Here is a 21,183-nt window from a genome sequence, read left to right on the forward strand (position 1 = left end):
AAAGTGGATTATGTCAACTGTATAAATGTGGAAGCACAGAACTATGGGAACTCAGAGAGGGAGTCTTCTAGGAACTTTTTTCACAGCGTAAAGAAATTTTGCAAACTTTGTATCTTAATTTTTATTTATTTAAAAAAAAATTTTTTTTAACGTTTATTTATTTTTGAGACAGAGAGAGACAGAGCATGAACGGGGGAGGGTCAGAGAGAGGGAGACACAGAATCTGAAACAGGCTCCAGGCTCTGAGCTGTCAGCACAGAGCCCGACGCGGGGCTCAAACTCACGGACCGCGAGATCATGACCTGAGCTGAAGTCGGCCGCTTAACCAACTGAGCCACCCAGGCGCCCCTGTATCTTAATTTTTAAAACGAAGATTGTTAGGGAAAAATCTGTTACTTGACGGCCAACAGGACTAATTAGGGAATTTCAGTCCCTGTCTGACGACTTCCCTTCCAGATTCTTGTTCCCACCCTACTTGCCTCAGGTGCCAAATTACTACTGTTGGGAAAATAAGTAAAGTTCTGCACCATAAGATGGCCTATGGGACTAAAACAAGCTCTAACTCCCAGCTTAGAGACTCCTCTTCTGGGTTCTTCCTGCCCTGTTTGCAGCGTGCCCGAAAGCCGTCAGGAATGCGGAAGATGACGCTATAAATTACCCTTCCCACCTGCATTCGGCACTCAGATCTCTGGAGAATGCTCTCCTCTGAGCCCACCCGTGTAAAATAAATCTTCCTTCCTTCCAAGATCTCCGAGTGCCGCTTGGTTCTTCTGCCGGGTGATCCAGACCAGTTTCCATAATAAGATTAATGGGCAGTAAAAGGTTACTAATTCTAGTTCATGAGGTTGTATCCTTAATCGAATATTTTCTCCCACACCCTTCTGTGGTTTTCATTGTATGTGTAAGATGAAGAATAATGCCTGATATCCGTGTGTATTATTAAACAATTATTTTTAATCATTATGATACTTCGTATTTTAGTAGCAAATGTGCCTTTTATTGTCTTGGTATATATGACAGGTCTTGTGTATTTTCCATAAAGAGGGAAGGAAGTCCAGACCTCTCTACAAAAATTTTATTGTACGTTAGAAAAGCAGTTAAATATGTGCTTGGACAGCACATGCAGGTGTCTCTCACTTTTCAAAAGTACATGTTACGCCCCTTAACTTTTACGAAAGACCCACATTAGTACTTGTTTTCTCTCATTGAAAGAAATACGAAGAGGGTTTCTGCTCCCACGAAAAAAGGCAAAAAGCACAAACAGCATTCAAGGTTTGTTTTGCGGCCAGTTGTTACACAGGCAGGCCTCGGCCTGTCCCGAGAAACAGGGAGAGTGGCCCGCCAAGGTCCTTCCTTCCCCAGGAACTACGTTCGGCATCTCAGCATCCAGCCACTGAGCCCACCGTGCCTTCGAGCATCTGTGCCTTGTGTTGATGTATTTTCTGCATCCATTAACAAGATGTGTCCTAAGGTATCAGAGAAGCCTGAGAGAGGTTATTTTTGGGGTCTGGGAATACTCAAAACCTTTTCTGTTTAAATTATGGTGATAGCTCTTGGTTTTACACCATTTGGGCTTCCTAAAGGTTTCATAGGAACCAGGGTACTTTGGGATAGTGGGAGAAACCTAAACTTGAACATTGTCTCTGTAACACAGATAGATTAGGGGGTGATTATCCCCCCCTAAAAAAAGATTTGTTTACAAAAATAACTGAATTGTAGCAGTTCTTTAGCATGTATCTAATGTATTTAGGATGTAGTTGAAGGTGAATAATTTTTAAGCCTCTTATTTTCAACAATTTTTTCCATGTAGAAAAACTTTCCCCAGCACCTACTGATATTTCCTGATGTAGGGGTGTGTGTGTGTGAAACATATATCATAAACAAAAGAGTATGTGAAATTTATGTGAATGGTTAAAAGCACACTGATACACCCACTCTCTTTATTTTTATTTTTATTTATTTAATTTAATTTGTTATTTTTTTCAATTTACATCCAAATTAGTTAGCATATAGTGCAACAATGATTTCAGGAGTAGATTCCTTAGTGCCCCTAACCCATTTAGCACATCCCGCCACCCACAACCCCTCCAGTAACCCTCTGTTTGTTCTCCATATTTGAGAGTCTCTTATGTTCCCCATCCCTGTTTTTATATTATTTTTGCTTCCCTTCCCTTGTGTGCATCTGTTCTGTCTTAAAGTCCTCATATGAGTGAAGTCATGTGATACTTGATTTTCTCTAATTTCACTTAGCATAATACCCTCTAGCTCCATCCACGTAGTTGCAAATGGCAACTTTCATTCTTTTTGATAGTTGAGTAATACGTATATATATATGTATGTATATATATGTATATATATGTATATATGTATATATGTATATATGTATATATGTATATATGTATGTACGTATATATATGTATATATGTATATATATGTATGTACGTATATATATGTATATATATGTATATATGTATATATATATGTATGTACGTATATATATGTATATATGTATATATATATATATATATGTATGTACACATCTTCTTTATCCCTTTGTCCACTGATGGACATTTGGGCTCTTGCCATACTTTGGCTATTGTGGATAGTGCTGCTATAAACATGGGTGTGCATGTGCCCCTTTGAAACAGCACACCTGTATCCTGTGGATAAATGCCTAGTAGTGCAATTGCTGGGTCATAGGTTAGTTTTATTTTTAGTGTTTTGAGGAACCTCCATACTGTTTTCCAGAGTGGCTGCACCAGCTTGCATTCCCAACACCCACTCTCTCTTTAAAAAAAAAACCAAAAAACCCCCAAAAAACCTCGTAACATATTTCTTCTCTGTCCCTCCTGGATGGCAGCTTGCTCTTTTCTTGCAAGGAGTAGCCACTATTCTTACTTTATGATAAACATTCCCAAGTATTTCTTCATCACGTTTGCATCTTTGATTGGTTCTTAAGGCTGAACTTTATATAAGTAAATGGCACCAAATCCTGTGGAGACTTTATTTTGCTCACAATTAGGTTGAAGTTGATACATGCCAATTGTGTAAACTATAGTTCATTTATACTACTGCATTGTACGTTGTTGGAATGTGCCTCAATACACTCAGACACACGTTGTATCAGTTTGTATTCCCACCAGTAGGGTATAGGAGTACCCTTGACCCCATGTCTTGAACATTTGATCTAGTCAGACTTTAAATTTTTGTCAATCTTCTGGGCATTAAACGTTTTCTCATAATAGCTTCAATATGCATTTTTGTGATTACTAATATGGTCACCATCCTTTTTTATTTATCTTGTTTTGTTTTCTTGGGGGGGATTTCTGTTGCTTTGTAGGAATTCTCTACACTGCCTCCCTTACCACAAGCCTGTTGTTATAAAATGTTTGAAATAACTAGAAAAGGAAAGAAGACTATAATGACCTTTATTTCCATCACTTAGTGTCAACGGTTTTTAACATTTTGCTCTCCTTGCTTTGTTGTAACATAGGTGTGTATGTATATATTCATATGTACATGCATTTATTCATTTATTTATATTCATTTGTTTTCTGAACTGTGAAAAAAAACGCTGATGCTGTTGGCACTTCATCCATTGGAATGTTTGTGCATTTTGGATACTAATCTTTGGTTTATATGTGTTACTAGATCCTTTCTGATGGTGGTTGGACTTTTCATTTTCTTAACCAACTGAGCCACCCAGGTGCCCCAAGGGCTTTTCATTTTCTTACAATATCCGATGATAAGCAGAAGTTCCTCATTTTAATGTAGCTAAATTTATCAATTTTTTTCTGTCATGATTGGCTTTTTGTGTCTCATATGCTTCTCTACTTCACCATCATTAGATGGTCTATTCCATTTTCTTCTAAAAGTTTTAGTTTGGGGCGCCTGGGTGGCTCAGTCGGCTAAGCGTCCGACTTCGGCTCAGGTCATGATCTCGCGGTTCGTGAGTTCAAGCCCCGCTTCGGGCTCTGTGCTGACAGCTCAGAGCCTGGAGCCTGTTTCAGATTCTGTGTCTCCCTCCCTCTCTCTCTCTCTCTGACCCTCCCCCGTTCATGCTCTGTCTCTCTCTGTCTCAAAAGTAAATAAACGTTAAAAAAAAAATTAAAAAATAAAGGTTTTATTTTTCCTTTATTTAGAACTTTATTTGTAATTGTTCTGTGTGTGCGCTGCTGTGTATAGGTAGTTTTATCTTTTTAAAAATGTTTTTATTTTTGAAAGAGTGCGTGGGCAGGGGAGGGGCAGAGAGAAGGAGAGAGAGAATCTCAAGCAGGCTTCGCACTGTCAGCACAGAGCCTGACACAGGGCTTGCACTCACAAACCACGAGATCAAGATCTGAGCTGAAATCAGGAGTGGGATGCTTAACCAACTGAGTCGCTCAGGCACCCCTGGGTAGTTTTATCTTAAAAAAATATATATATGGGTAATGAGTTCTCCCAGGATTTTTTAATGAGAAAGTCACCCTCTTCCCACTGCTCTGCAGTGTCCCCTTGTCACATCAGTGTCTTTTCCTGGGCTCTGTGGTTCTGTTGGTCTATTATCTGTCTCTGTGTCATACTATCTAAATTAATACTTTTCTATTTAATACTAAGGATATGGGGAGTTTTCCCCTACTAACATAATCTTTTTCAAGAGTTTCTCAGTTAATTTTGTTCCTTTCACTTGCATGTAGTTTTTAGATTCACCTTTTCAGGTTTGCCTGTTTGGATGTTAAGAACACATCTGCAAATAAATTTGAGAAAAATCGGTTGATATTAGTAGAAAATGGAATGCATACTCAATGAGAAGACCAATAATAGGAGAATGACACATTTGATTAAAAAAAAACTGAAGATAACTGATTGAAGTTCCTTTGAATTCTTGATGAGATTCAGCCGATGTATTTAATTTATTGCTTAAGCTACCTCTCAGATGTAGGTCGCATTCTTTACAGATAACATTTATGAAACATCTATTATGTACCGCTAGGTGCAGGAAAGGTAAAGATAAATTAAGATGCTGCCCTGCCTTCAGTTTTTAGGAAAGAAATTTTTTTTTATCCTTAGTCCTGTATACCAGCCTTTTATTGTTGTTTTGGTAACTTCATTTGCTTTGGTTTCTTTCTTGTGCACTCAGTAAGACATCTCAGGCTGTTAACTTTTCGTTCCATGCTAGCCGTATCTCACTAGTTTTGACATGTAGTGTTTCCATTATTGCTATTTTATTGATAGTCCCTAGTTCTAGCTTTAAATTTGTCCTTGATCCAGGGTTGTTTTTGAGGTGGTTAAAACTTTTTCATGTGGGTGGGATTTTATTGCTTTTTTTTTTCTTTGTTAAAGTAACAAAGTTGCATTACCTTATTGTCAAGAAAGTGGTTTGTCCTGTTTCTCTTTGGATTAAAAAAAAATTGTGGTAAAACACACTGTAACATAAAACTAAACCACTTTGACCACTAAGTATATATAGTTCTGTGGTATTGAGTACGTTCACATTGTTGTGCTGTTTCTATTGTTTTAAATATATTGAGATGTTCTTTTGCCTCAATTACTGATTTTTTTTTTTCCCACATCAAAACTTTGTAATGGGTCTTGTTGAATATGGGCCAAATTGATTCGATTTTTAGCCCTTTTCTTTAATTTCTGCATTGGGAAGAAAGCAGTATAGAAATTTTACTTCATTTTTTAAAGAAATTTTACTTCATCTTAATTTGATATGTAGACTTCTTTTTAGACGCCAACTGCAGTTTTAAGTTATAAACTTTTTTGTTCATAATGCATAGAAAATTAGCTTTGCCCGGGATATTTATTTTATTTATTTATTTATTTATTTATTTATTTATTTATTTATTTATTATTTTTTTCAACGTTTATTTATTTTTGGGACAGAGAGACACAGAGCATGAACGGGGGAGGGTCAGAGAGAGAGGGAGACACAGAATCGGAAACAGGCTCCAGGCTCTGAGCCATCAAACTCGCAGACCGCGAGATCGTGACCTGGCTGAAGTCGGACGTTTAACCGACTGCGCCACCCAGGCGCCCCTGCCCGGGATATTTATAGGTGTTAAAAGAATAAAGCATTTTCTAGTCAAATACTTAGAGACACCAGATTAAACAAGGTTGAGCAGTTTGATTTGTTGTTAGTACTTTTCAGAGCTTGTAATTATGAACTACTTGGGAGAATATACAGCATTTTCAAAGTAATTTGCCCACAGACCTACCCTATGGCATGCTGTGTGATGCACTGTGGGAGAGGAAGCTGTGGGCTTACACTGAGAGTGTCAGGAGTTTAAGATCATTTTCAGTAGGTTTTCTCTTTTTAAAGTTCCCTAAGATATTATGGCGGTGTTTTCCAAACAGCCTACTTTCTGAACACGATTTCTGTAACTTTAACAATGGTGATAGAGAAATGAGTCAAATGTTTTTGTCCTTGTGACAGATGTCAGTGCTTAGAGGGAGAGAAGAGAAGTAATCAGAGAGTAAGAGACATATGGTGGGTCACACAAGCAGTTCAGAAGATCTTATGTGACTGTTGAAAAAGGAGGGTGGCAGTGTGGAAGAAAAGGTATCTATGAGGATACTGAATCCGTTTCAGAGTTGGGGTTGGCATTTCCAAGACCTTCAGCTGAGAGAGGATGTGGATTTCAATCCTACACATGTAACTCTTCAGTGGTTTGGTGTTGGCCAAGGTCTAGGTGACCCATCTGGTGGTGTTTCCTGTATAGGAGGGTCCTTGTGCTTCATGACCTTCCATGAGCTTCTGACTTGGGCCTCCTCTGAGTCTGACAACTTTCCCTTCCATTGCTTTGACCTTAATGTTGTATACAGTACTAAGGAGCAGTTGCCCCCTTGGGGTCATTGCTGTATTGATCTCAGGAATATTTGGCAATGAGCTTACGTGATGTATGTTTATATATGCATGGGATAAGGAGGGTGAGAAAGCTGACCTTTCTTTGAAGTGTTTGTTTTTATATTAAAATTTTTTTTGTTAACGTTTACTCATTTTTGAGAGACAGAGCGTGAGCAGGGGAGGGGCAGAGAGAGAGGGAGACACAGGATCCGAAGCAGGGTCCGGGCTCTGAGCTGTCAGCACAGAGCCTGATGCGGGGCTCGAACCCACAAACCATGAGATCATGACCTGAGCCCAAGTCGGACACTTAACCGACTGTGCCACCCAGGTACCCCTGAAGTGTTTATTTTTATCTGGGTAGGTAGTAGCCTAATATTCTACAATGACAAGCCAGAAGCAGCTCCTAGGGAATTTCCACATATTTACGGGAGAAGATTATTTGTATGTTTGTATCTAATCAACCACATCTGTTTTGATAACCTGCATAATAGTCTGTGTGTGATTATAGGTGCTGAACTCACAATGCATAGGTTGTAGTTAAAAATATGAGGTCCAAAAAACATATAAACCATTGGCTTTATTTTTTTCTGAATAACAGCTTACTAGATAATTTTGCAGTAACATTTATTTTAAGAGGACATTTAATTTGCATTTTGAAATTAGAGTTCTCTCTCTTTTTTTAAAAATGAAAACTAGTGTTAAAGTTGCTTTTGTGTTTAATTAGAAAAGACCAGGCTCAAATTAGAAAGAAGTGCTAGAGATGTTGGACATTAAATGTATTATCTTTGAAATGTTTTAGGCCTAAAACACAGGGAAAACTTAGTTTAAAATTCTTGGCTTTTGATACAAGTGAAAATGTAGAGTTAGATTTTCTGATTTTGTTCCTGTCACAGTTTAATGTTCTGATAAAGAAATGTGTGTGCCTCAACATCAGGTTCTTTCTGGGTCCTCACCCCTCTGTTGATGTTTCTGCAGTGAGAGTTGGCAACATGTATGTGGACTGTGAGTGATCCAGTGTTTTCTTTATTAAACTAGCCATAATTTTTCTTTTTGGCTGGGTACAGTGTGCTTTATTGATGGTATGTGACAAGGAAGGGCTCCTGAGCCTCCCGCCTTCTTCAGGGGACCTGGGATGGAAACTGTGTAGCAGTTAAGAGATTCACAGTATATTGGGGGTTGAGTTGGGGCATGGACATCCAGCACCTGAGGGCATCTCTCTGCCTCTTGCTCTTGCTGAGGCTGGTGGCTCAGGGGGCTCTTACTCTTTGGAGGCCACGTGGACCATAATGTCCGCCACCTGGTTACTGCAGCCAAATTTATTGCCAGGAAATGAGTTTGACCGCTTTACCAATGAGCAATGCCAGCCTTAGTATTGAAGGTGGAAGAGTGGGTGTCACTGTGAAAGTTGCAAGAGATAGCCCAGTCCTCAGGGTAGCCCGGGATGCACTTGAGGGGGCCTTTCCGGGCCTGCTTTGCCACCTTCTTGATGTCATCCTGTTGGCAGCTTTCTCCAGGCGTCAGGTCAGATCCGTGACTGACAGGTTGGAGGTGGGGACATGGAAAGGCCATGCCAGTGAGCTTTCCGTTCAGCTCAGGGACGACCTTGCCTGTAGCCACGGTGGTGCCAGTAGAAGCAGGGATGACGTTATGGGAAGCCTCTGGGCTGTCGTGCCACAGCTTCCCAGAGGGACTGTCCCCAGTCTTGTGGGTGGCAGTGATGGCACGGATGGCACGGAGTCACGAATCGTGATTCTCTCCACGGTGCTGGGATCGTCATGGATGGTCTTGGCCAGAGGGGCCAAGTAATTGGGGAAGCAGGAAGCGTTGCTGACGGTCTTCTCGTTGTTCATGCCCATCACAACCACGGGGCATCAGCAAAAGGGGGAGAGATGATGATCCTCTGGGCCCCAGCTTTCTCTATGGTGGAAAAGACCCCGGTGGACTCAGCAACATGCTCAGCACTAGCCTCGCCCCGTTTGATGCTGACGGGAGAGAGGCTTTCCGTTGATGAGGTTTCAGTTCTCAGCCTTGATTGTGCCGTTGAATTTGCTGTGGGTGGAATCATCCTGGAACACGTAGATTATGTAGTTGGGGTCAACGAAGGGGTCATTGATGCTGACAATACACATTTTGCCAGAGTTAAAAGCAGCCCTGGTTACCAGGTGCCCGATACAGCCGAATTCATTCGCTCTGACCTTCACCATCGTGTCTTGGGGACGTGACTGGCACCGCACCAGAAGTCGTGGTTGTCTGCCGAATGGGGAGGACCAGAGAGCCACCATCCGAAATGTTTTGAGCCCTATTCAGTAGGAGGCAAAAGGGCTTATTAAGGATGGAGTTACCTGATGTGTCTTGAAGTGAACCGTTGAGAATGGCATGAGGAAGGGACCCTTAGCACCAAGTGAGATAGATCAGCTTCCAGAGAGGTGGTGTAAGGTAAGAAGCACACAGCATTGCATTTTACGTGCAAGGGTGAGGTTGAATATCCTCTCCTCCTGTGGCAGGTGACTTCACAGAGGAGGTTTCAGAGTTTGGCTCTGCTGCATTCAGTATGTAAAAACTGGCGAAACGTCAATGATAATACCTTTCAAGGATTTATATTGGTTGGATTTCTGTTCAAATTTTCACATTCTTTTGACTTATTTTTATCCCATTACATGCTTTGTACTCTTAATAATCCTGTAGCTCCTTTGTTTCTTTCTCATTTCGTACCTATCCTTACAGTTTTTCTATGTATCTTTTTATTATTATTTTTAACTTAGGGTATCATGTTTAGAGGAAGCGCTGTATGTATGATTTCAGTCATTTAGAATTTGTTGAGACTTCTTTCATGACTCACTATGTGTGTATATTCAGGGAAAAAATGGTGAATTCTGCCATTGTTGGATAAAGTTTTTTTTCTGCTCATTAGGTCAGGCTTGTTAATCTGATTGATAGGGATACAAGTCTTCTGTATCTATGCTGATTGCTTTTTCTCTATTTTAATCAGCTACTGAGACATGTTTTTAAATACTTTCCTTGGTAGGATTGCACTTTTGTTGTATTTTGCTTTTATGTATTTTGAATATTGGTAATTAGATACATAAAAATTTAGATTATAGTTCCCTTGGTTTACTGACATTTTTATCATTATGTTGTTACCTTAAAAAATCAATGGTAATGCTTTTTGTCCAAAGCTTATGTCCTTTGATATTAATTTGCTTATACCATCCTTTGTTGGATTAGATATGACTGATATTTCTTTTTTCATTCTCTTATTTTTAGCCTTTCTAGTTGAATAAATTTAAAAAATTTTTTAATGTTTTTATTTACTTTTGAAAGAGACATAACACAAGTGGGAGAGGGGCAGAGGGAGGGAGACACAGAATTTGAAGCAGGTTCCAGGCTCTGAGCTGTCACCACAGAACCTGATGCGGAGCTCGAACTCACAAACCATGAGATCATGACCTGAGCTGAAGACGGATGCTTAACCGACTGAGCCACCCAGGTGTCCCCAAATGAATTTATTTTTGGTGTGTCTCTTCGTACAGTGTTTAACAAAATTTCTGCTTTATAGTTTTTCTTTAGTATTTAGTCCATTTATGTTTATTGTAGTTGTTGGTATAGTTGTATTTATAGCTGGCATCTTATTTTCTGCTTTTGTTTATTCTGTTTTGTGTTTATTTTTTCTTCATGTCCTTTTGGTTTGCTTTTTTTTTTTTTTTCCCAACGTTTATTTATTTTTGGGACAGAGAGAGACAGAGCATGAACGGGGGAGGGGCAGAGAGAGAGGGAGACACAGAATTGGAAACAGGCTCCAGGCTCTGGGCCATCAGCCCAGAGCCCGACGCGGGGCTCGAACTCACGGACCGCGAGATCGTGACCTGGCTGAAGTCGGGCGCTTACCGACTGCGCCACCCAGGCGCCCCTTGGTTTGCTTTTTTAAAGATTATTTTTATTCTTTTAATGGCTATTCTGTTGCTCTTGTTAAAATACATTTTTTTCTGTGAATACAATTGTGGGTTGACAGTATTTTTAACAATTAAAGGTATTGTTTTAGTGTCTTCTGACTACACTTGTTGCTGTTAAGAAATTAGCTGTTAGACCAACTGTGGCTCTTTTGAAGGAGATACTCTGTAATTCAAGTGAGGGCCTACTTACACTTTTAGCTTTTGGGCTTTTTTCCCTGTAATCTCCTTTCCCTAACATACACCTGCAGCCCCCAACTCAGATCAGTGGGGAGTCGGCAAGATGGAAAAGTTACTTTTTGTTCATCTCTATTATATTTGGTTGTGGCCACTGGGAGCTCTAGCTTTACTTGGTGGTGCTGGTTCTTCATCTAAGTTCCAACTTGTGTGGGTACTCGCCTGCCCTCTCATTCCTTTTGTTCACCTTGTTAGACAAGTGCTCTCAGGGTAAACATCAGCTTAAGTGCTCTGGATATCTCTGAGGGTATCTCTCAGAGTTCTTGCCTATACAGTCACTGGCCTAACAATTTGGTCCTAGTTCACTGATGCTTTTAAGAAGGTTTGTTTATTTTCTTATTTTAAATTTAGCATTTGGATTGCTTTTGGAGGGATAGAGTTGTCCAGATATCTAGCCCACTATATTGTAAGAAATAGAAATCCTGTTTTCTTGATTTAATGAGTTACTAAAACAGTAAACCGGGGAAAATAAACTCCAGATACCTTGGAGTCTTTAGAAGAAAGATCATAGTTTTGCTAAACCAACAAATGTGAAAATAATGTCAGTGTTTTTTTGAGGAGGGGAGAGGCAGAGGGACAGAGAGAGAGGAAATCTTAAGCAGGCTCCAAGCCCAGCGCAGACCCTGATGTGGGGCTTGATCTCATAACCGTGAGATCATGACCTGAGCTAAAATCAAGAGTCAGGTGTTTAATGGGCTGAGCCACCCACGCACCCCTAATGTCAATATTTTAGATGTTAATTTTGATACTCCTTTTTGAAGAAGTAGGCATGTAGACTAAAATAACATTGGCAGTGAAATTTTTTTTAAGACTGCCCACAATACATTATTAGATCTACTTACCATTATTAAAAATGAGTATAACTCTTCATTAATAAGCGTAATCATCATAGGCTTATTTTCATAGGATCATTTCCTAATCATCATAACTTTTATCCTCATAATATGATGAAATAGGTCTTTGATTTAAGTGATGGATATTGGTTCAGTCCAGTTATCCCTTCTGAAGAGTTAATTAGGCAGAAAATAACACCAATCTTACTGCTTGTATTGCATCCCACAGGGGATTTCAGAGGGACCAGGATAGCTCGTTTCAGGTAGTAGCAAGTTGAATTGACCTGACAGCCTCAGTGAGTTTATAGAGCACTGGGATGACACATGGCTCCTTTCCAACCTGAGTGCTAAAATAGTGGTGGTTTTCAAGTAATAGGAATGAGTCCTCTAGGATTTGGCTGATGGTTGTGATGGAAAGCACATGTTAAGGTGTTTGAGAAAATTCTTCCCCCCAGATAGCACTTTGCTCCCCACCTCTACATCGCAGGGCAAAGGTTTCAGAACCTAATGAGAAGACACAGAGCAAGGCATAAAAGACCAACATGTCATACATGTATTACTGAGAGCTAGGGAGGGTGGAGGACATAGCTTGGTATCTGTGGGCAGGTAGGTTTCCTTATATTGCACTCCCACCTCAGGGAATCTTTGCACCCCTCAGGTACTGATGCACTTTCCAAGTGGAGTACCTCTCTAGGTAAGACTTGAGATGGGGAATATGAGAAAACGACTCTGTGTGGATGGGCCTGGGTTCAAGGAAAAAGGGGCAGGAGTTGAGCTGAGTGGTTAGGCATGCTGTTTATTGTTTTCAAATTTACCAACTAGGTGAAACATTTTCTTTTCTCTTGGGTATAATGAATAAAGGAACAGAGAGAGGATGAAAGGGTTATATTCTAGCCACAAGGGAGGAAACATCAGGAATGGGGAGGAAGCATTGAAGAAGTTCAGGTAACTTTAAAACTGTTTTTCTAGCAGCCTTATAATTCATACTTTGTGATACTAATAATTGGAAGTGAAGCTAACATGTTAAAAATATATTACTTAAAAAATATGCTATTTTTTATGACCTAGGTGAAGTATCCGCGTATGTTATGTAATTTCCAAACTGCTTTGTGTCTTATTTTTATAGATGAAGAAGCTAAAGCACAGAGGTGAAAATGCCCAAGGGTATACAGTTGGTAGAATGGTTTGAACCTAGATCTATAACTCAGTATCTTCCTACTTTTTTTTGCATTTTCATGAAAAATACATAATTTTTTGATTGAAAAAATTTACGTATGTACTGTAACAATTTAAGCAATGTCTAAAATAGAACTATTGGACCCCACAACTCACACCTATTATACTCATTGTTAATAGGTATTGTATCTCTTTCTATGCTTTTTTTTTTTACTTAGATATTTACATATGTGTATGTTCTTGTTAAACAAACATGGGATTGTATTCTACATAGAATTTTTAATGTAATTGTCAATATTTCAGTTGACATAGAACTTACATAAAATATTCAGGTATTCAGTATGTGCGTATTGTAAATATTTCCTCCTAGTCTAAGACACGACGAGGCAATAATGGTGTCATGAGGATAAATTTACAACTTTCATGAGTGTTAATTTAACAGTTTTTTCTTTTATGCTTCGTGCCTTTTTCCTAACAAAGCTTTGCCTACCTCAAAATAGCTAAGATACTCTTTATGATCTTTTCTAGAAGGTTTTTGGTTTAGCTTTCCCATTTAAGTCTGTGACTCATCTCCAATTAACTCATGAGTACAGAGTTTCGTGGGATGTTTTATGGGTCAGTGTATACTGTAACATGGTAATGTTTTGTGTGATCTTGAAAAAAAAACATTCTATTTTACCTTTGTCGAGTATTCTATCAGTGTCGAAGTTGGGTGATAGTGTTATCTTGCTGTATCCTTACTGACTTTCTGGCTACTTGATCTGTCAGTGACCGAGTAGGGGGTATTGAATTTCCCAGCTAAAATTGTGGATTTTTCTATTCTCTCAGTTTTATCAGGTTTTGCTTCAGGTATTTTGAAGTTCCATTATTAAGGGGCATAAATAATTAGGATTGTTATATTCTCTTGTTGAATGACTTTTTTATCTCTTGTGAAATGACCTTTATCCCTTGGAGATACTCTTTGTTCTGGAATCTTCTTTCTTTTGGAATCTACTTTTCTGATGAAAAGTGTCCCATCAACCTTATTGTTCTTCCTCTCTGCATAATGTGTCTTTTTACTCTAGCTGCTTTTAAGTATCTCTTTTTAGTACTGCTTTTTAGCAGTTTATGATGTGCCTTGGTGTGATTTTGTTGTTGTTGTTGTTGTTGTTCCTTCCCTCTTGAGGTTCATTGAATTTCTTAAATTGACAGTTACCAGTTTTTATGAATTTAAAACTTTTCAGCCAGTATTTCAACCTTCCCCCACTCCTGTCACCTTTGAGATTTTCACCGCACATACATAAGGTTGTTTGAAGTTGTCCTATATGGTTCACTGATGCTAAGATGCTCTGTTCCATTGTCCCCCCCAATTTTCATTCTGTGTTTATTTTGGATAGTTTTTATTGCTAATTGCCATGCCTTCAAGTTCATTAATCATTGGATCTGCAGAGTCTAATCTGTTAATCCAACTCAGTGTATTTTTCATTATAAGACTAATTTCTAGCCTTTCAGGCCATTTTTGTATCTTCTATTTCACTTTCTTAAAAGTTTATTTTGAGAGAGCGTGTGCATGCACAGGGGGAGGGGCAGAGAGAATGGAAGAGAGAGAATCCCAAGCACGGTCAGTGCGAAGCCTGATGTGGGCTTGATCCCACAACCCTGGAATCATGACCTGAGCCAAAATCCGAGGTTGGATGCTTAACCGACTGAGCCACCCAGGCGCCCTTATTTCACCTTTTTATCATGCTTATGCTATGCTTTCTTCTTCTTTCTTGAGTGTATAAACTATACTATCCATTTTAATATATTTTTCTTCTGAGTCTATCACCTGTGTCATTTTACTGATGGAGTTTTCTTCCTAGGAGTCCTGTTTTTCTGTGTCTTCGCATGTGTGACCATATTAAGCGGATGTTGGACATTGTGCTTTTTATATTGTTAGGTGCTGGAGTGTTTGTATTCTTTTTTAAAGATTTTATTAAAAAAAAAGTTTTTCTTTTTAAAGTGCTTGTGTGCTTTTTCTTGAACTCATCCAAGTTACATGGAAGCAGTTTGATCCTTTTTGAGGCTAGTTTTTAAGCATTGTTACGCCAGCCTGGAGTAGCCTTTAGTCTGGTATCACACCACAGAGGCAATACCTTTCCTAAGACATTGCCTTGTATTTTAAATGCTCTTTGGCTGATTGCTACACTAATACTCCCAGCCCTGAGTGATTCCTGAAGCTTGTTTTGCTTCGTCCTTCAGATTTTAAAATTCTCTTCCATTTTTACATTCTGCTCATACTGCATATGTTTCAGATGGTTTCAGCCTTTAAAAATTTTTTTCCTTAAGTTTTCATTTCAATTCCTGTTAGTTACCATACAGCGTAATAGTTGTTTCAGGTGTAGAATTTAGTGAGTCATCAATTACGTGCAACACCTAGTGCTCATCCCAGGTGCCCTCCTTAGTCCTCATCACCCTGTTCTACCTGTCTCCCTGGCCACCTCCCCTCTGGTAATCCTCAGTTTGTTCCCTATAATTAAAAGTCTGTCTCATGGTTTAACCCCCCACCCCCACCCCTAACCCTGCCTTGTTCGTCTGTTTTGTTTCTTAAATTCCACATAGGAGTGAAATCATATGGTATTTGTCTTTCTCTGACTTATTTAGCTTAGCATTACTCTCTAGCTCCATCCACATCATTGCACATGGCGAGATTTCATTCTTTTTGATGGGTAATTTGTGTGTGTGTGTGTGTGTGTGTGTGTGTGTGTGTGTGTATACCACATCTTCTTTATCCATTCATCAGTCAATGGACAGTTGGGCTCTTTCCATACTTTGGCTACTGTTGATAGTGCTGCTAGAAACATGGGGGTGCATGTCTTCCTTTGAATCACTGTTTTTGTGTCTTTGAGGTAGATTGCTGGATCATAGGTAGTTCTGTTTTTAACTTTCTGAGGAACCTCCATACGGTTTTCCAGTCAGTCTTTTTATTAAAATATATTAAAATTATGTTATGCTAGATTTTAGTGATGAAATGATTAAACTGGTTTAGTGATTAAATTATAATAATTTCATAATAGCCTAAAGGAATGATTACACCTACTGAAATGCATAAAACACGCAGGGTCAGATGAAACACTCTTGTTATCAGGCCTTTATTTGCAGTGGTTTTGTAGAAATGATATGTATGTATATATCTTTTGGTAAATAACTCCCCCCCTTTTTTAAAAATATTTTTTAATGTTTATTTTTGAGAGAGAGAGAGAGAGAGAGAGAGAGAGAGACAGAGCATGAGTGGGGGAGGGGCAGAGAGAGAGGGAGACACAGAATCCGAAGCAGGCTCCAGGCTCTGAGCTGTCAGCATAGAGCCCGACACAGGACCCGAACTCATGAACCGTGAGATCGTGACCTGAGCCGAAGTTGGATGCTTAATCGACTCAGCTACCCAGGCACCCCTAAATAACTCCCTTTTATTCTTCTCTCTTTCCTTCTCTAGGAAGAACGTGTTGTGAATCACATGGCAGCAAAGATTATTGAAAATGTCTGCACTACCTTTTCTGCTCAGGCCCAGGGCTTTATTACAGGAGAAATTGGACCCGCTTTATGGTTCTTATTCAGACATTCCACTGTTGATTCTCTCAGGATAACAGCAATATCGGTAAGCGGAGCATCTTTTAGGGATATATCTGGGTGTATTTAAACACCGAATTTGAAGAATTGTGCCACAAACAGAGTAAATCTCACCGGATAGGTAGGACACAGAAATATCAGAGTAATATATTTGGTGAGAACAACAATTTTCTCCTAAAGTAAAATTTTCAAAGCTGGGGCTGGAAAACCTTGGGACTGTTGGGAAATGGTTTTAAAAATCATTTGGAAGTGCTAGTGGGTGCTGGTGGGTAGGGTACAGCATTTGTTTTGGTTTACATTTAGTGTTCCCTGACTTTTCCTGAGCTCCCTCTTTCAGATTTTCTGCTAAATGCATTTATCATGAATTAATTATAAAGTGAATTCATGTTAGTGTTGAGGCGTCTGTGGTTTTGCAGCTTTTATATTTTGATTGGTTGTCTACTTCTTTGCTCACATGGTTGTAGTGACTTGGTGTAGAAGATAATTATGCATGAAGATGTGTTAACGTGGTTGTATCAATTTACCAGTCTGTTAAACAAATACAACCCTTGCTCCTATGATTTATGAAAATACTCTTTTTGATCACCGGTCTCATCTTTCTGTTGCCTGCTCATTGTTCCACCTCTCCCTTTTGTCCCTTGTTTTCTTCCCTTAAACCTCCAACCCACATTTTTCTCCTGCATCCTCAGTAAATGACTTTCCCCCATACCTGGCAGAGAAAATCAACCTCCAGTGGTAATTATCCCGGTGTCTGTCTGCCACGTCTGTAGACCTGTTTACATCCACACCTGAGCTGTCTTTCCCTCCTGTTACGATTGATGAACTGTCCCTTCTCCTGCAGAGACAGATCTCTCCCGTGTTTCTTCACGTCTTCTTCCTGTTCGCTCCTTGGGAATCTCATTCAAATGCTTATTTTTTTCCTCTCTCTTAAGTCCTTTGATTTTTATTTTTATAATTTTTTTTCACGTTTGTTCATTTTTTTTTTTTTTATTTAAAAAAAATTTTTTTTTCAACGTTTATTTTATTTTTGGGACAGAGAGAGACAGAGCATGAACGGGGGAGGGGCAGAGAGAGAGGGAGACACAGAATCGGAAACAGGCTCCAGGCTCTGAGCCATCAGCCCAGAGCCCGACGCGGGGCTCGAACTCATGGACCACGAGATCGTGACCTGGCTGAAGTCGGACGCTTAACCGACTGCGCCACCCAGGTGCCCCTTCATGTTTGTTCATTTCTGAGGGAGAGAGAGAATGTGAGTGGGGGAGGGCCAGAGAGCGAGGGAGAGAGACAGAATTCGAAGCAGGCTCCAGGCTCTGAGCTGTCAGCACAGAGCCTGATGTGGGGCTCAAACTCATGAACCGTGTGTGAGATAATGACCTGAGTCAAAGTCAGACACTTTACTGACTGAGCTACCCAGGCACCCCTCTTTCCTAAATCTTTAACTCTCTTCTCTACTAGATCCTTCTAATCAGCATTCATGTATTCTTTACCCCATTAAAAAAAAAAAAGCACATATACAAACATATCAAAGTGTCTCTGGGCTGCATATCTCCCTTCATGGCCATACTTCTCTAAAGAGTTACTGCTATAGGGGTGCCTGGGTGGCTCAGTCGGTTAAGCATCCGATTTCGGCTCAGGTCATGACCTCACAGCCCGTGAGTTCAAGCTCCTGTGAGGCTCTGTGTGGACCGCTCGGAGCCTGGAGCCTGCTTCGGATTCTGGGTCTCCCTCTCTCTCTGCCCCTCCCCCAATTACGCTCCATCTCTGTCTCCTTCAAAAACAACCATTAAAAAATAAAGTAATAAAAAGAGTTATTGTTACCAACTCTTCCTCCTTTCTGGCCCGTTTCCTCTTTAACCCAATGTGGTGTCTGTCCTAAAATGCCACTGAGGCTGATCTTGCTGAGATCTCCACTGGCTTTCATGTTGCTAAATCCTGAGGGTATTTGTGGATATTTTCCAGTTCTTATCTTAAATTGACCAATGTAATTCTGAAGATTAAGGGCTAACAGTTCTGCTTACTGAATGTCATTAAGCAAAGGATGTGGAGCATCTGTCTGTCTCTCTTTCACACAGACACACACATGTGCTTCTGGAGCCGTGTAATTTCAAAATGGTAGAAAAGAACCCTAAATTATCGTATTAGTATTTACAGAAAGATTGTCAGAAGGAGCTTGCAAAGTATGTCAGGGAACTTCCGTGAGGCCTCTGGGTATCTTAGAACATCTGTTTTAATCCTGGCCCTTAGAAAAAAGTCTTCCTTTGATTGGGCTTATGTTATTTTCTTTTATTATTATTTTCGAATGTTTACTTTTGAGAAAGAGCATGAGTGGGGGCAGGGCAGAGAGAGAGGGAGATACAGAATCCGTAGAAGGCTCCAGGCCTCGAGCTGTCAGCACAGAACCGGGTGAAGGGCTCAAACTCATGAACCGCGAGATCATGACCTGAGCCGAAATCCAGAGTTGGACGCTTAACTGACAGGCGCCCGTTGGGTTTATGTCATTTTCATCTTTATACTTCAGCATGGTTTCTTTTCTTGGTTAAGTTTTCTCCAGTTCCTGCCCAAGTTGTGTGCCTTCTAGCCCTTTCTTTACCTGAGCTATTAAATTTCACACGTTCGTTTTGGGGTATATACGTATATATTTTTTTAACTTAAAAATAAGTCTATTTATTTACTTTTTGAGAGAGAGCACATGGTGGGAGAGGGGCAGAGAGAGGGAGAGAGAGAATCCCAAGCAGGCTCTGTGCTGTCGGTGCAGAGCCCATGTGGGGCTCTGTCCCACAAACCGTGAGATCATGACCCGAGCCGAAATCCAGAGTTGGATGCTTAATCAACTGAGTCAGCCAGGTGCCCCTCTTATATTTTGTTCTAGCACTTTTCTGAGTCATTAATTTTTCAGTGAAATTTTTCAAGTCGTCCCCCAAAATTCTCACCTTAGCTCCAGGCTCTTATTCAGTATCCTGTGTTGTGTATTGTTTTTCTATCTCTTGAACCTCCTCCAGTACGAAACAGTTCCTCGGTCTTTTTTTTTGTACTTCACGTCCTTGACAGTTTTAAAGAATATGGGGCTTTGGTTTTGTAGGGGAGGCTCCAGCCGGGTCTGCGTGCCGCTTCCTCATGAAGCCCCCCCAGCAACGTTGAGGAGGGCTGCCGTGCGAGGATCATCTGTGTATATTATTCCTTCTCTGTCAGAGGTTGGCGAACACGTTCTGTAAAAGGATCAGATAATAAATATCTTGGGCTTTGTAGGCCACGTACAGTCTCTGTTACACATTCTTTCTGTTTTGTTTTCTACACCTCTTTAAAAATGTGAAAATCCTACCTCATGAGCTGTGGAAACACAGGCCTTTGGTATTTTTTGGTACTCTATTGTGAGGAAGCTCTTTCCCTTCTCCCACACGTGTGTATGTACGTATTTCTACCATTATTGTGATGAATAACTTCAGTGGGTCTTAATGTGACACTCCTGCTTCTGTTATTTGCATTGTTTGTTTGGATGCTGAAGTCCTCCTAGATCTGGCCAGTGTCATCCCTTCAAGCCGGCTTCTGTGTTCTGTGGACCTATTTCTATCATTGTTTGAGCCCTTCATTATCTTCTGACACCACACAATGTTCTGGCTTAATATGTACTTGCTCTCCGCTAGCTCTGGAATCAATCATTTCTTCGGGGAACCTTTGGTATTTAGAGGACAGGATCCGAGTGCTCTTTGTGCTTACTGCTATGAGGTGTCTTTGTTTCTAGGACTTCTTAAAATTCAGACTTGGAAAAAATATATCCATACATAAACATACATTTATAAATGCGTGTGTGTGTGTATCATTGTACGTATGTGGAACAAAACTCACGCTTTCACATCGACACTTCCGATTTTAATCCGATACCTTAAGATTCTTTCTGGCCTTCTCATTTTCCATGTTTGTAAATCCTTTCTCAGAGACAAACCTGGTTTCTGTTTTTCTCAGTATCTATACTGATTTGTTCACTCAGTGAGTGAATTTATTTATTCTGTGAACAGGCCCATCCCCTCTGGCCACCTCCGCTGTGTCATCCTCTGTCTTCCTTGTCACTGCCACTGGTGCAGGGTTGCCCCTTTCCCCTCACTGCCCCCTCTCCTCAGACTCTGACATGTTGAACCTTGGGAGGGGAAGGTAGAGGAGGTGGATTAGGGAAAACAAAGGGTCTCTTCTCTTAACTCCTTCCACTTCCGTGCTCACATGCAGCTACTTAACCTGTCCTGGGATGCTCATTCCTAAGTCTCCGTCTGGCCCCCTCTACCTCTCCCTGCAACTCTGTTGCTGCCGCCATAGTCCAGGCCCCACCATCTTTCTCCTGGCCCACTGGAGTGGCCTCCTCACTGGTCTTTCCACGGTCAGTTTGCCCCACCGACATCACTGTCCACACAGAGTGCACTTCATGAAATCATGTCTCCTCTCTCTTCTCTGCTGCAACTTTTCAACAGCTTTCTACCATTTTTCTTAAAGGATTGGCACAAACAGAAGTTCAGAATTGGTGAGTGCTTTCACTTCCAGGGCAATATTTGTTATTTAAGCAGGTAACACATCTTGCTACATAAATTAG

The 21,183-nt window shown here is 40.3% G+C and overlaps 1 protein-coding gene across 20 annotated transcripts in view; it reads left to right on the forward strand.

The window, feature by feature from the left end:
- Positions 1 to 21,183, forward strand: part of ULK4 (unc-51 like kinase 4) — a 577,159-nt gene that overhangs the window by 100,167 nt on the left and 455,809 nt on the right. For all 20 annotated transcript variants that reach the window (XM_045037803.1, XM_045037798.1, XM_045037797.1 and 17 more), the window contains one exon: positions 16,474 to 16,635. In XM_045037803.1, the coding sequence (XP_044893738.1) occupies positions 16,474 to 16,635 (162 nt within the window). The remainder of the gene's footprint in view (positions 1 to 16,473; positions 16,636 to 21,183) is intronic.

This window comes from Felis catus, chromosome C2 (genome assembly GCF_018350175.1).
Source record: "Felis catus isolate Fca126 chromosome C2, F.catus_Fca126_mat1.0, whole genome shotgun sequence".
NCBI classification, from domain to species: Eukaryota; Metazoa; Chordata; class Mammalia; order Carnivora; family Felidae; genus Felis; species Felis catus.